The 16,631-nt window shown below is 39.7% G+C and overlaps 1 protein-coding gene across 8 annotated transcripts in view; it reads right to left on the bottom strand.

Annotated features, from left to right (window-relative positions):
* Positions 1-16,631, bottom strand: part of EYA2 (EYA transcriptional coactivator and phosphatase 2) — a 166,684-nt gene that overhangs the window by 92,166 nt on the left and 57,887 nt on the right. For all 8 annotated transcript variants that reach the window (XM_061441575.1, XM_061441571.1, XM_061441572.1 and 5 more), the window contains 3 exons: positions 14,769-14,946; positions 13,027-13,154; positions 12,440-12,523 (listed from right to left, as the gene is read on the bottom strand). In XM_061441575.1, the coding sequence (XP_061297559.1) occupies positions 12,440-12,523; positions 13,027-13,154; positions 14,769-14,946 (390 nt within the window). The remainder of the gene's footprint in view (positions 1-12,439; positions 12,524-13,026; positions 13,155-14,768; positions 14,947-16,631) is intronic.

Below are 16,631 nucleotides of genomic sequence, written 5' to 3'. Positions count from 1 at the left end.
GTTTTCCTATCCTTTCTTCTGCTTTCATAGATAATTAAATTCTGTTCTTTGAAAGATGTCTATGGCTTGCCTTGATCAGTAATAGCCCACATGCTTCAGATGATATAACAAGAACCTTTGAACACCTGACACTATATAAGAATTGCTTCAGTAGTTTAGACCAAGAATTGATTTCCAATAGTGTCATTAGGGAATGGCTAGGAGAGCGTTACAAGCAACAGAGTACACAGAGGGTGATCCTTTCTTGACTTTGTCCTTTAAACCAGCCCTAGAAGGTCAGCATTATTCTCTTTTAATGTCAAACAGCAATCTGGTGAGCAAAATCTGAAAACAGAATCCATAAATGCAGTCTCTTTCTATAGAGGGTGCAATCCATGTGTCTCAGCACATTTGGCTTAGGTCTTTACTACCATAACTTAGATGATCAGCACAGAACCAGACAGAAAGGCAGATGTGTTGTTCCCACATCAGAGTCCAGCACGATAACAGCATCTACTGTCTTCAGCAACAGGCATGCCCCCAGACAGGAGATACAAGAGCAGCCACACTGCTGCATGCGCCGCTCCGGTCTGCATGGGCTGGCTGACTGTGAAGGTTTGCTCATTCTGCCATTTCCTTGTGCCAGCAGCTCCTCACCTACCCAAGTGTGGGTCTCACTTGGCCCTTCCCTGAGAGGGTCCCAAACTGCTTCCCAAAAGGGAAGGACATGATGCAGAAGCTCTGGCTGCCTGCAGCACTTTTAAAACACTTTTTTAACGATGAAGAGAATGTGAAAACACACATGCCAGCAGCTCTAAAACGGCTTCTACATGTTCTTAAGCATGTGTGAACTTTCTCACATCCAGATCCTGCTCCTACCAACATCAGTGGCAAAACCTTAATTAAATTCCTCTGGAGAAGAACTACACTACCTGCAGCTCTACTTTAGTGTGTTTAGTTGATTTGGTTTAGAAAATTAGTGTTTTTCCCTGCCTGTTGTTACCCATCTGAGACAAAACCACCTGTGAGACGGCTGCCACTTCATTTCCCCACCAACTCAGTAACTGCAAACTTAAATTGTGTCAGGCTGACAGGGCTGACTCTGCTTAGCTGAAGAAGCCACCCACAGACAATCCTACATGGCAAAAACGACTTTTGGCTGGGCTACTTTCTCATCCTTTGGCTTGGAAGGCTACTTTAACAGCTGACTACATGTGCACAGCAGATCTACTTGGTCCTCCAAGCTGCCGCCTGGATGGGGATGGTGGCTGCAGGGCTCCTACAGCTCTTGGCTCACTGTTTCAAAGCTGCCCACTGGGCACTGGACACAGCCTACACGAATCTGTTACTCTGAAACACCACCAAGTGACCTGCTGTACCCAGCCTCATGCACTGCAGTATTAAATGAATCTCAGTAACTGTTCCATGTGTCTTGAGCATAAAGTCAACCATCCCTCCTGCCCCCGAACAACTAACTTTGTTCCTAAACCCACAGCAAAAGCACAGAAACACACTGATGCAAACAAGGTCGCCAGCAGAACATTTCCTTATTCATTAAATACTTCAAAAACACAAGCAAAAACTAATCTGTGGCTAATTTGATAAACACTCACAGCTCAAAAGCATCGTGTCTGTTCAAACTAAACAACAACAGACAACTTGGAAAAAATAGAGTATTCCCACACAGCCCTTTTTTTTTGGTAATTCATCTTCATTAGGACGGAGATCTCTCATCTTTATGTTTATGTGGGTGGTTTTCCTTCACTGAAGTTACATGCTAAACCAGGGCAGATCTATACGTAGTCTTTGCTCTAATTTTCTGCAGATTTCTGTGGAGTCATGTTATTGTATGACAGGATGGTAATGAATTAGTTGAGGAGCTCTAACAGGGAGCACAATGTTTGGAGGATGAGTACATTTCAATCAACCTTTGTGGCAGATGCTGTTGACATGGATGGTGTATTACACACTAACCTAATTATTACGCATTCTTGGTGTAGTTCTCTTTAATTAGAGCAGAATGGCTGTGGTTTCAGCCATGTGTGTGACTCACAAGCATTGTGCCCATCTAAAGAAAAACTCTGTCACTCATGTTTAAACATGCTTGTTGCTGTCCCAGAAAGAAGGGCACTTTCTCCTCTGGGCAAAAAGTAAACTTCAACAGACTTGCCTTGAACATGTCTCTAATTTTAAGCCCCAAACCTCCTCTCCTGATGAGGCACAGGGACACAGGCATGATCAGGACATTTGACTGCGGCCCCATATGAGCAGCACTGAATCAAATTTTACTACCCAGGTGTAGTTACACAGGGGAACTGTTTTGCAGAAAATATGCTGCTAGGAAGAAATTATTTTGTAAAATAGTTTTTAATGAAGCAATTTATTTTTATACATTTCAAGGATCATTAGCCTTTAAACCTCTTTCAGGAAATCTCACTGGTTGGTATCTGTCATTTATCCTCTGAGTTTTGTCTTCAACTTCATTGGTATTAATCACTAATGGGGAGAAGGAAACATTTCCACACTGCATGAAGTTACCTTCTCTTTAGTTAAACTATACAGAAATGTAGATGAGAGGGGGAGAAAAAAAAAGTAAAATCTTTCTCTTGAGATAGCGAATATGATGGAATGAAAATAAAACAGAAAAATGCACTTTACCACCCAGAGGGGAAGTCGTTTGGGGAAATGATTTGGCATCACTGCCTTCACAGTATGGACATTTCCTCTACAGCAAGGCACACTTCCAAGTCTTAAAGAGGCTGATAAAGTTAAAAGGCAAATCAGCACTCCCACTATAGGTGTCTAGAGGCACTAGGCCAGGGTTTCACTGGCAGTTAATTTATTTGCATTACTGTAGCATCTAGAAGCACTAGACCCAGACTTGAACCCTGCTGTGCTAGAGGTTGTACCCACACAGAAGAAAGACACAGTCAACGCAGCTTTCAATTCAAGTATGAATAAACAGAAAAATCAGACTGATGAGAAAGCACCAAAATGAGATTAGGTTTATCAATCATGTTGTCCAAATTCTGTGTATAGTGTGTAAATTGAACAAGAACTATGAAATTTACCTGAAGATGATGATGAAGAGCTTTTCTGAGGAAGGGAAATCCTGTACCACTAAAGGGTATCTGTGCTGCAGGAGATGCCCTGTGGGCTGCTAATGCTTATGTTAGAGCAGTGTAAGTTTGACAGAGCAACACAAAGTTACCACATTCATACCAATGATTCCTGCTAACATGTCCTTCCACGAGAAAACTGCACCCTGCAGCCCTGCAAACAAGCTTCTGGGTAACAGATCTAGTTTTCTGATGCATACGAGCCCAAGGAAGAATGGATCGCAGACAGCTTGAAATCAAATCTCCTCCAGGAACCACTTTTTACAGAGAAAACAGATTAATCTAAAAACTGAACCCATGGTGCTTGTTTAGTAACTTTAGAAAAGCAAGGTCCTACCCCTCTGCTAATCTAGGAGTCATGCTTTCACAAACAAGGACAATGAGAGGCAGGGATACAAAACAGGCAATGAACTCCTTTTGTAAACAAAACCTCCAGCACCACAGCATATCCCTATGTGCCTCACCTCTGCCAAGCACCACTGTTGGAGCTTCCTTTAGGGTCGCAATTAAACAGCTCCACAAATTACTTTAGTGTTAACCTCTGGTGCTCACACATGACAGTCCAGGCACTCCTGACCCTCCAATGCACAGCTTTAACAGGCTTCTTCCCATCGGCTGGGGGAAATAGGCACCAGTGGAGCAGTGGTCATTGTGAAGTATTCATTCTCAAAGAGACTGATATTCCTCCTCAATGCACTCTTCACTCCCACTTTTAACAAAGAGAAGTAGTAGTTTCATAGAATCATAGAATCAACCAGGTTGGAAAAGACCTTTAAAATCATCAAGTCCAACTGTTCCCCAGCACTGCCAAGGCCACCATGAAACCATGTCACTGAGAGCATCGTCTACATGATTTTTGAACACTTCCAGGGACAGTGACTCCACCACTGCCCTGGGCAGCCTGTTCTACTGCCTGAGCACCCTCTTGGTGGAGAAACTGCCCCTAATCTCCAGTCTGAACCTCCCCCGGTGCAGCTTGAGGCTGTTACCTGTTGTCCTATCGCTTGTTACTTGGGAGAAGAGACCAGCACCCACCTCACTTCAACCTCCTTTCAGGTAGTTTTAGAGATAAGGTCCCCCCTGAGCCTTCTCTTCTGAGGCTTTTTAGAGATAAGGTCCCCCCTGAGCCTTCTCTTCTCCAGACTGAACTACTACTAAAGGTACTGGAATTACCAACACAAAAGCCCATGTGCATTGCAGCCACACTTCACATTGCACTGTCAGGATCCTCCCAAATGGATCTGTATTAAAACCGTATCACTGCTCTCCCAAATCACTGAGATTGATTTTTCATAACCTGCTTATATTTGTCTTACAGTATGCATTAGAGACATGTATTAGTTAACACCTGCAGCTACTGCTAATCCAGTTGGCTGGATGTCCATAGCCAACTCTCCCCTCTTGCACACTGTAATTTTAAAAGGAAGAGAGAAAAAGACTTATCTCTGGCAATCTCTCAAGTGCAAGTCACTCTCGCCTCCAATCTTGGCTCCAAAGCCCATTCCAAGCCTCTGCCTTACAGGTACCTTGTTCAGACTTGCAGGCCATTAGCAAAGGGGCAAAGCTGGCTCCTTTGAGATGGATAACAAATCAGCTTCTTGTCTGACTCTGCTTCTATTTAGCAATGTGCCAATTATCCCGACATTCAGAATGTTAGGACAAAGTCATTCTGAGCATGGATCTTGGATTCAGACCTCCCCTCCATTTAAAAAATACCCAACAAAATAAAGCCCTAGTATTTAAAACTAATCAGTCTCTTTAAATCCCTGCCAAATACCTGTTTATGCCATGAGCAAATAATTACTTTTCTACAAGGAAGAAAGTATTAATTAAGAGTATTCATCAGACTCCTATTCTCTAGGGTTTATCTGCCACAGGTGTCAGCCAGAGGTGAGAGACGGATTAGTATACAATCAAGGGCTTTCCAAGTTAAATCTCCTCCTTGTGGTTAGCTCTTAATAATGAAGTTGTCACCAAAAGAAAGAATTTAATAGTTTTAATTGGGTTTAATTACTTGGAAACTCCTGAAAAATGGACCAGCTTGGTTGTTATATAAAATTAAAAATAATAATAAAAAAAGCAAAGATCCAAATGCTGGGCTACATGTTTGAACAGAAAGAGTCTGTGAGAATGATAATTCCTGTACTGTAACACTTTATACCTCGATCAGAATGAGACATGAACAAGGGTTTCCCATCATAGGACATGTGCATCAGCTCCAGTTCAAGTAAGTCCATGTCTTCTTGAGGAAGAGAACACATTTATCTCTTTTACTACACTTCAGTAGCTTAGATTGCAATTTTATCTTTTTAATAGATGCAGGCTACAGCCAGACCCAGGCTCTCAGAGTTTCCAATTGAGAGAGCAGGTATTTGTGAAAAACATTGCTTTAAATAACCAAAGTAGCTCAGAATCAAAACCCATTTTCAGAAGTGACTGAAGTAACTGCACTTCAGACTTCTTAAATAAGTGATTCAAATAGAATCACTCAGCTTTTCAGGCTCTAAACCTTTTTTCCCCAAAACAAAGACATTGTTTTACCTGAACATTGATATATCCAGGTTTATTAGACAATCTCCCAAATTTAAATGAATAGCATCTACAGTCAGCACAGTGCAAGCTTGTGAAAGGTCCATGCTAGATGGACAGCAAATACCATTTAATCGTTTTTCTTCAGATAGCTTTTCACAGTCACCCTTACTGTGACTTGAGAGATACTTCCAAATTATTGCTTATTACTTACTGAAGGACTAGCTTTTTACTGGCATGTAGCTGTTCAGAAATGGTTCGGGACTACACCTTGGAAATAAGCAAATGGGCATGTCAGTCACTAAATCCTTACATTCAAGATCACATGGAGGTTGAAAAGGTTCTCCTGCCACTTTAAATGAACTATGCTCAGGGACAAGCAGTAATGACTACACTAATTTACGCAGTGTCTGAATCTATGAGTTCTTAAATGGATTTTGGTCCGGTGGGAATACTGTACTTAAATACAGGTGAAAAGCTGGGCCATGATGCTTGAGAACAAATGTAAATTACTTCAATTTAGTAATGCAAAAGATTAAAAAAATCTACAGATTTTTTTTTTACTATACAGGTCATAAGAGGGAGTGAAATTGAAACCAAATACACCTTCATTCCTTCTCCTCAGCACTGCAAAATCACTCTATTTCTCTATGCAAGCCCTTGATAACTGTGAAAAATACAGAACTCCTGGAAAGCTTGGTGGAAACACATCACTGTGTGCAGTCCTCTGCACAACTATGTATTTCACACATGCAACTTCCTAACACAAGTTATGTTGTTCTGTTTTTCAAACTATTCTTCCCTTAAAATCAAGTCACGATTCAGTGATACTGGAAAGTAGGGTCCCTTCGCTCACGCTTGTTTGACAATCCAGCATTGTTTCTGATACATATTTTATGTCAAAATTAATCCTTTAATACTTCCAAATACCACATGTGCACTTTGCTTAGAAAACCCTCTGCTCTCCTAAGCTCTAGTACAAGAGGTTACATCTACATGAGCTCAGAGCATCTCCCGTGCCCACCATCTAAGCTGTTGTGGATCTGGTTTTGCTGTTTCTACTGCTGCTTCTCATCAAGACTACAGATGATAAACACAGATGTTTGCTCCTGAAATACACATTTGAAATAATCAAATGGCTGGAATTATTTACTCCCTTCTCTCCAATAATGAACTAATAATTGATATAGCAGCATGTCTAAAGTAACAGACTTCTTTATTACCTGCAGTGACTGAATGCTTTTTTAATTTAACTTAAAAAGGCATTAAACACAAGGTTTAGCCTCCAGTGGGTAAAAAAATCTCCAACTTCCTCAGAAAATCCTTTCCAAATTGTATTCATCTTGACTTAATCCATGATCTACTGAGTGAATTAGGCACTATTTGTTTTGAAAATCTATTTTATGGAGTTCCAAAGACTGTGTTTTCCTTAGGAAGGGCTTATTCTGCCTTTCTGACCAGGATGCCTGCTAGCAGCCCTCAGCATAGGCCTCTGCAGGTTTTTAACGTCCCAAGGTGCCCCACACATATGACTAACAAAATGTAAATAAACACAGCTGAGCCAGTAAGAAATTGGAAGGTTTTCTCATTAAAGAAATAAAATAAACAGATGTCCTTAAGCACTTTGGCTCATGTTTGTCAAAGGAATGGAAAACTCTCAGATGTCTGAACAGCAGTCGTGATATAAGGCCACATCTCAAGCGAGAGAAGAAGGAAAAAGGCGATGCCATGGCACTTAGAATTAACTAATAGTTCTCAAGGGAGGGCGCTTTTGATTTGAACCTTAGCAACTTCTACAAATAGTTTTTAACAGCCGAGCAATAAAATGGGGTTTTATTCCTTCTCAGTTTGTAAAGTAGTAAAGGACAGATTCAGCCATTAGAAGCATGAATCACCATCAGATTTGATTAAATCCCTATGGTGTTTCAATCAGGTCCTGGCTTTAGGGTCCTGTGAGAGAACAAGAGGGAAAAAGCACAAACTGCTTGAAGCATTCAATAAGAACAGGAATAAAAGAAGAAAAAAAAAGTCAACCCTAGGGTTTTACAGGGATCTCGAGTAGATCCAAGCAGGAACTTTTCAATGACCTTTTTTTTTTCTTTTAATTGGAAATCCTAATTCACTTTAAGGAAAACTTTTTGTAGGAATATGTAACTGCTGGTGAAACTTTTGAGCAATGAAGTTTCTTAGACCCAAACCATCATTTCTGGTGAGAACAACATAGTCCAGTTCACAGACAGCCAACACACAGCAGCTTGAAATGCTAGAAAATCATCTTTACCTCAACTGGGTCAAGCAGCGACTTTAGCTGCTCTGTCTAAAAGGTCTCGAGGCCTGGCTGTTGTTGGAGGACACTCTCCTAGTCCTTCACATACCTGTGCCTCTGCCAGTTCCTCAGCAGAGAGGCAGAGCCCATGTTCGCACAGGCTGGGAACTTGAGTGCATGTCCTGCTTCTATCTCACTGATACCTGTCTGCTCACAGCTCATCTTAGGTTGCCACTGCTGAAATGCAAAAGCAATAAAAAAATATGGCCATCATATCTACATCAACCAAACCTCTGTACCAATCAAGTGACTACAAGACAAACTGCGAGTACCCAATGAAAGCAGCCGCAGTGGCCACTCCAGGCAAAACAACCTTACAGTACAGGCTCTGGGACATGGTGTAATACAGGCAATCTAAACACCTTTCAGCAAAGGTGAACTAAAATCTGTGACATAATGTGCTTTGTTATTTTTTGCAGTATGTTTTTTCTCAATTCAAGCCAATTGAAGATGCTGAACAATCTCAGAAACTGCTATGCATCTTACAGGGAATTTTATAGATTGTAACTCCCAGGTATCAGCAGACATGGTCAGAGTACTGATAAAGGTCCAACACAACTCAAGAATTTAGACTGTTCTATGTATTCAATTCTTTAAGTCAGTGCTAAAATAAATCCTTTCCATTTGGTTCCAGAATTTCAGAGTAACTTGCACATAAAGATCAATTTTAACTCCAGATTTTACTTTACTCACAATTAATTTTGACACTAAAATCCCAAGGAGTGTACCAACACAGAACAAGAATTCTCACTAAGGAAAGGTATTAGCTTCACATCTACCCCTCAGCTAGGGAAAACAACACACCCAGGGCCCCCTTTTTCTTTGATACTAGTCCTCTGAAAAGCATATGAATGAATCTGCAATATAATACTTAACATTTCTCAGGCTGAAAGAGATGTAGATTTCTTTTCTTTAATGCTCTGACAGCACAGATTATGGAACAAGCAAATCTTAGTCAGGGCAAGGGGAATAGACCCATGATTTTCTTTTTGGCAAGGGAGTACATGCAATCTCTTTTTATTGTGTCTGAATTAATACCACCAGAAAGTCTGTCTGTTCTTTGCTTAGCTGCTTCAAACAAATGCACAAAGCCCCTTGACTTTTACCGAACTCATGTGAAACGCCAGCATCACTGTTATAGATTTTGACTCTTTTTTCCCATTATGTTTTGTCAGTGATTTGGTGGGCAGATCCTTGCAGACACAGTAAAGACTACAGCCCACCTCCTGTTGATTGGGAGCTCTATTATACATGCCTGAAGGGATTAAAAGAACTGGGTGGACAGTACATTAAGCTATAATGATGGTCTACATCTGTTATGGTCTCTAGGCACACGGTAAATATTCCTACACCCATACAGTGATCACAAGCCTGCAAAACAGGTTTCTAAACTCTCCTGAACATAATATCCAGGGTTAACTGCCTATGGAACTTTTTTTTTACCTTTTCTTGTCAGAGGGCCTCCTGCTGAGAAACCAAAGGGTGGAGAGATTTCCTTGGGTTTGACAGCTTTGCTGCCCCAATCACTTAGACCGTGACTCCGTCTGTTTGTGCAAGTATGCATCCATTCAACCATGGGCAGAAAGCAGAGGGAGATGTGAAGCTGCAGGCCACTCTGACTGCCACTATAAAGGTTATACTGAAGTGACCGTCTGGGGAAAACATTAAGACCAAATGTCTGACGACTGTAATCCATGGGATAGAGTAAAGAGTTTGGGTAGAGGAGACAAAAAAGGAGTAACATAGGCTGGCCTATTCATTCATGCTTCCATTGGTGGTTTAACTTCTATCAGTGATGTAAGCAAATTATTTTCTGAACACCTGAGATGAACTGTCCATGCTCTGAGGAGCCCATACCTATGGCAAAGACCATAGAGATTCCTCTCAGAAACCAAACAAAGACATTTCCCATGAAATTATGTCAGAAAACGTACATTGAGGCATTAATGATTAATAATATGACTACAACTGATAATCTTTTTTGTGATTTCTTCACTTTTCCCCAAATCAAGAGGTTTCTGGACAGTTCCTTATTGCTGCCATCACCAAGGGGCATTAAACAGAACCATTTGAGATTTTGTAGCTAAAGAATATAGGAGTTTAGATCCAAATCTCTGAAGCTATGGTTGATGTTCCTCCTCCCCTACTCCCAGATAAATCATCCCAGAAAGAGGTGCTATTCTTCAGCTTTATTGACGTTATAGACTAATTCTTTGAGTGCCTGCACAGCAGCTCTACCAATGCAACAGACAGGATGATACTGTTGCATTAATGTTGGTCAGGGGAATGGTGAAGATCATATAAACTGACACTTTTGGAGGAAGACATACAGAACCAAGACCTCCATGTGTGAGATTTAATTCAAAGCATGTGCCTGTCCAGTTACAGGCATATGAACGTTTTATAATGAATTATGGACAAAGCCTGAGATTTTTAGTCTTGATACTTAATTTGAAATTAACACTTCCTACATTTCTCAAGTAAGAGATTCTGAAACTCTATCAACCTCTTGCTCACTGCTTCACTTGTACTCGATAGTTCAGCTCAATTAAACATTTTTGAATTGTGTTACTATTTAATGGTTCCCAGGACAGCCTGTCAGAGTGTGCTGTATTTCCCTCTTGGTTTAAGGTCTGTTTCAAAGCCCACCAAAGCCTCCGGTTGTCTTTGGATCAAGCTGTTAGCCTATAATACTTTTATAACACAACCATTTCCCTTATAGGAAAGCCCTGAGGAATTTAATGCTGATGAAACAAATGAAGAACTACCAAAAAAAAAAAATCCTTCTAGAGAAGTTTCTCAAAGAGCCTCTTGTAACTTCATAGAAAAGGTGATTAATTACTTAAAAAAAAAAATCCTGTTTGTATCATTCTTTACATTTGTATAAAGGAAATGGTTCTCATGGCTGACAGAAACAGCTTGTGGAGACTGCTTTTGATAAATCCTTTCTGGCTCCACTCCCTGACCCCACTTCATCCCCACGCCAGCTCCTCTAGGGATGGCAGCTCCTGCCTTTGTGGCAGCACATCAGTGAGCTCGCAGGTACTGCAGGGGCAAGTACACCTCCATGGGTCCATCACACGCTTGGTCCACCATCTCCTGTCCCCATGCAGCAGATCCCAACTGTGTACCCTCTAAACTTGTGCAGGAGGCAGCAGATGAAGGCATCTGCTTCGGAGGTTTTATGCTAGGACAAAGTCAGCCCATTAAGGGAATTCTCCATATGTATACTGCAGCCCCTATCCAATGCAAAGCGTGATCACATAGCAGATCTACACGGCATAAGTTTATGTTTCCTGATCCTGCCTAATTCTTTCTGTTTTTTGCAAGCAGAAGGTTTGAGCTTACACAAGTATACCTCCTTCATTACGTCCGGGAAAAAGTAACTGCTTCAATTACCTTGTACAACATGGGTCTGAATAAATCCCTGCTTGGAAACACGTGCTTGGTTTTCAGAGGGTGCTGTTAGAAGTGTTAGCAGCATTCCAAGTGCTGCAGTAGACTTCCACACCACAAACACCATTTTATATCCTTTACAACTGTGCACATCTAACAGCGAACAATAAATCTATCTTACTAATTACACATTCAGCTTGTTATAACAATCGTAAAACAAGTACAGCTGGTAAAGCCATGAAATGATGTCAAATCATATTTCTGCTTTCTAGAGAGATGCTGGGTTATTTTCCAGTCTCCTGATGAAGCTGACTGTTCAAAGCCATGTGTGGAAACAGCTGCCAACTAGGTCATCCACCTTTAATTAGGTAATGATATTGTCTTTTTTTCTACCCATTTAAAAGTGTTTGATATTCTGTAATTCAAAGTGACTTAAGTGTTTATCATAAAAAGCTGCCTTAAGAAGAAATTGAAGCACCTGGTACTAAATCCAAGAGCCAGCATTTTCTCCTTAGCAGCCAAGTTCAGTCTGTTCAGCCACAGTTACCTCAAAAAAAAAAAAAAAAAAAAAAAGGAATTGCCTGCATTTCAAAGGGGGTATCTAAAGAATTGATAGCTAAAGATAGGGTTCCTAAATCCCCTTAAAACTGTGAGCTTCAGTAAGGAAGCAGAGCCAGTATTCTTCATGGCAGACTAGACTGACAAACACAAAATCTCTCTTACAAAGTTGTCTGAAATTCATATGGTCTAATAAAAAATGTGTTACCTCATTCAAATGAGAGTTAATGTTGTCTGGCTGCTAGATAGACTCTTTCTTGCAGAAGACAGACATTGAAAGAACATCCTGATGTCCCACCTAGCAGCAGCTGAACAATACAAGCCTTTGAAAAACAAGGGGCTACTTGCAACATGAAAGGGAGGTAAATTAAATTTTCGCATGTTAGAAGGAAATACCACAGGACATATTTATACAAATATGTCTGAATAAAATCAGCAGCATCTGCTTGCAAAGCTGTCTCATTAGCTGCCCCCACAGTTCCCGACACAAGTTGGCTGGACAAGCAGTAATGCTAAAAGAATTAAATTTTACCTTCCCATATCTGGATGCAAAGGTTCCCGTGAGTAAGGAGTGAAAAATAATTATCGTCTCATCCAAATCCCACACAAACACACGCTGTGATGACAGATGGGGTGGAAAAAAGAAATATAGTTACATATTAAGCAACTGCAAGAATTCGTTCAGTCAGGAAATATGTCCTGTTGGAATAGAGCTTTTTAAGATCACAAACTTATTTGGAGCACTGACTGTAGATGCTTTGTGAAAGCAGGCAAAATGAAACATGGGGAATTTTGGAACTCTGTGTGCTGGTCATCCTGAGCGTCTGCTCTGCTAACAACTATTGAAATCCCCTGTTGCACATCAAGTCAGGGGAACAAATCAGCAGACTTCTAAAAAGCCTAAAGGAAAAAATCAAAGAACATCTGAAGAATAGCTTGAGATCCTGATAATATAGACACTGAAGAATTATTTTGACTTCCGATGTATGTAGGCTCCAGTTGTATTACTCATTTTATTCTGGTTCTCACTACTCACTAGTCTGATGGTGGGATTTGCTAATAGATGTGACTGATTATTTTTGCTGGCTTTACTAAGGGAATGTAAATTAAAGTTATTACCTCAATCTCACTGTCAGCAGTAGGGGAAGGATCGTTGCTTCTTTTTGACCGGGCTCGTACCTTGCCATCCGACCCTCTGTGATGTCTGTCTGTTTCTACATCTTTTGCTGGTGTTGTTGAATATTCCCCTATTATAAGAAAAAAAAAATATCCATTGTAAACTTAAATTCTGCACTGTATCATTATAATTAGAGCATGAAAACTCTTAATGGAGACCACCAGAAGCATTCTGAAAACACCAGAAAATCTTACTCATTTCACGTCAACAGCTGACATTTTTAGAGAAGTAACTTTTAACTCGTCAGATTTGCTAAAACAATTTCAAAAATCACCAAGACTGTATGAATAAAATTTTAAAATGGATGTGTCACTTCAAAAACCTTATCACATTTTTCATTGAAAAAAAATACCTTTTTGAATTTTATTCCCCCCCCGAATTAGAAAGCAATGGAAAAGGACACCAAAACCAACTCAACTTCTAAAAAAAAAATTGGTTTTAGTTTTAAATTTGATGAATGTTTATGATTAAAAATACACTTTCAACATGAATTTTTGTTTAAAAATACAGAACTAGTCTCTTTAGACATATTCCGTTTCACAGAGGATAGCACTTGAGAAAAGACAGTCAAAGGTGAACTTCCCTTGTATAAAGTATCTGTTTTGATTGGCTTGAGTTTCACAAACCTGTCCGGATTTCACTTACCTTACATTACAAATCCTTTTCCAACATATTTTTCTTTTCACCTTGCTAAGTTGTGGCCTCTCCAGCTTCCTGGAATAATCGTATTCTTCTTCAGAGAAGCTTAGATTGTGCCTAACAAGCCTTTCTGAAATCACCCTTTCTCAAAAAGGCTAAGATAAGATCTAGAACAGAAAATCCTTCAACTGCTTTTAGAGCAATCTGCGATCACTTCTTTTTAAAAAACAATATTAGTTTATTTTTCTTTTAGAGCAACCACAGATGTTCAGATTTGTTTCATAAGTCAGCAGACCTGCAATGGGCGTAGACTGTGATCATCCACAAATTATGTGGTGTTTTATATAAATGTTATTGCATGCCAATGAAAACTTTAGTAGGCAAGTGATATGCGAAGATTGTACTTGAACAGCACATTGAGTATCATAATCTGTCAGTAATTCCATAAACCATTTAAGCTTTGAGAGTTTAAAAATTAAGCACTCAAAGAGAAGCCACAAATTTTGAAACCTTTATGTGTGGAATTCATCTTGAACTTCCAACTCAGACAAACAATTTGTGCTGATTTTTAAAAGGGGGACTTTCTCTTGTACTTACTTATTTATGAAAGCATTTATTACATGTTGTTGTAAGAGGGGAATATAAACCACAACACTGACAAGGGCTAAAAAATCATCAGACAATCAGGAAACTCTTTTTTTTTTTCTGAGGACTGCTGTTGGCTTTGAATTCTGTGCTACCCTCATTAGCCCTCAGACGTGATCTGGGTTCTGTATGTAATAGTTTTATCTTTCTGTACTACCTTTAGAAGAGATCAAATCTCACAAACTCATGAAAATGACACAAGATGGTTTTACAGAGTGTGGATGTTCTAATCTTTCCAAAACCCTGTGTTGCACCATGTAAGCAGAACTCTTAAACGCTAGGAAATCCGATTTATCCATGTAAAAATATGCATTCTAGTACATTCTAATGACAAGGTTACAGTGTTTATGTCTACAGGTGACTGAGACTGACAAACTGAAAACAGAAGAGATGCACCTACCAGACAGCGATTCTGTGCTCTGACTGGTGATATTGTGGGAAGACTCCTGAAGAGAGTAAGTGGAGGTTGGGATGGCTGAGGGGCTGATGCTGTTTGCAGACACATATGGAGAGTTGTAGGAGGAGCTGTAATACTGTGAGTACTGGCTTTGAGGAAAGCTTGGATATGATGAATATTCCTTTGAGGAAAAAAGAAACATCTGACATCAGCGTATCTGGATTTATTTTATAAATGAGTAAGACACCACAGAGGCGGTGTTATCTATGCATGCAGCAGGAATATTTCCCTAAAGAACCATGTCTCATTAGATTTCTGCTTCTCCCAAATATACTGCTGGCTTATTATGGTCAACTAATCAACAACTAATCTGCTTTTTCTGTAGGATTTTAGTTATCAGTGCTGACACATTTTGTGTAAGAGTTCAACAATTTTATGCAAAAGTAAAGTAGGGCAGCTTTTTGGAAAGACCCATGATGGAATACACATGTTCCCTGTAAGTAACAGATTACCTAAGAAATCAGAAGAACAGAATGAATAACTGGGTAAGAGAAGGAGCAAAAATGTCTGCGTTTTCCTATGATCAGCAACATTTCTTGATCAGACATTAGAATAGGTTACAAAAATGAAGAAAAAAAAAGTTGCAACTGTTTTGCAGCAATGTTCACAGTTGAGATTGTCCAACTATCTCAGCAATAACGAAATGCCTGAATGGTCTTTTCTACCTAAAGAAAAATAACTAAAACTACAAGGTGGAAGTGACCTTGGGGAGCTGAGGTATCACAGATCCCTCTGGCTTTATTTTAAGCCTCTCAAACAAACTTTAGTCCATCCTCATATAGATTATTTTTTTTTTTTAATGAGAAAAATAGATTAGAAACTCACTGGACAATTAAAACATAAAAAGTTTTACTTGTTTGGTTTTAACTGCGACTCTTGCTCTTGTCCACCTATTTGCTTTTTCAGATAGAGAACTGTGTTCGTTCTCTAGGGACTGTCTTTCAGCAAAAGGTTTTTATTTCCTCAAAAATGCTAACTAGTCTCTGGTATTAAATAAAACTAAATAATAAATAGTCTTTAGAAAGACTAAAAGCACTTTCCTCCTTAACAGCTTACATCTTGTCAGTGACAGCTATTTCATTAACTTTCAGTCACCAGGGAGCTCTCAAGAATAAAGACTCAAGTTGTCATAAGAGTGATTAAACTGAAAAAGAAATGAGAGAATTTCATTGTTTTCTCTTAAGGAACATAACAAAACAATGAAAACAGCCCAATTATTTTTCCCCTTTTTAGGTAACCTCCATACTTCAATCACATGCACTTCTATCAGCAGATGCTGATGTTTTTAGCCAAAACTGAAGTAATAAAGATCTTGCCCACTGTTGTAATTAAAAATACAAGTCAACCATCACCTTCCAAAAAAGGAATTGAAATTACTGGCAACCAAAACACATTTTCTGGGACAGTGTACTCATTTGTTTGGTCCAATCAAAACCAGCCATTTGCTACTGAAAAACATCTGTCTTGTGTATATACGCACGCTGTTTATTTATACACACACATTTATCAAGGTATCTGAAGCATGAAGCCCATAGACAGGTGTATTCTCAAAGAAGGAAGCACACAGGCAGCTCAGATGGCTCAATATTCATCAGGGCCTGCCAACACTCTTTCAAATTGTTCATATGTATTACACAGTGCCAAGACAGCAGACAACAGGATCCTGGAAGCAAAGCTCTCTATAGAGGATGGAAAACATAGCTTAAAGTTGTAAGATGGCAGAGGAATGATGAAACTTTTGGCATTGCTACAGCAGCATGGCAGAGATTGCCAGGGCATCCTCCTCCTGCAAGGACTGAACTCTAT

Source organism: Pezoporus flaviventris, unplaced genomic scaffold, assembly GCF_033815535.1.
Source record: "Pezoporus flaviventris isolate CSIRO_AGI_PZ_B2104156 unplaced genomic scaffold, CSIRO_AGI_Pfla_v1 ptg000213l, whole genome shotgun sequence".
NCBI classification, from domain to species: Eukaryota; Metazoa; Chordata; class Aves; order Psittaciformes; family Psittacidae; genus Pezoporus; species Pezoporus flaviventris.
Note: the sequence above shows the minus strand (reverse complement) of the source record. Positions and strands in the feature narration are given on the sequence as shown.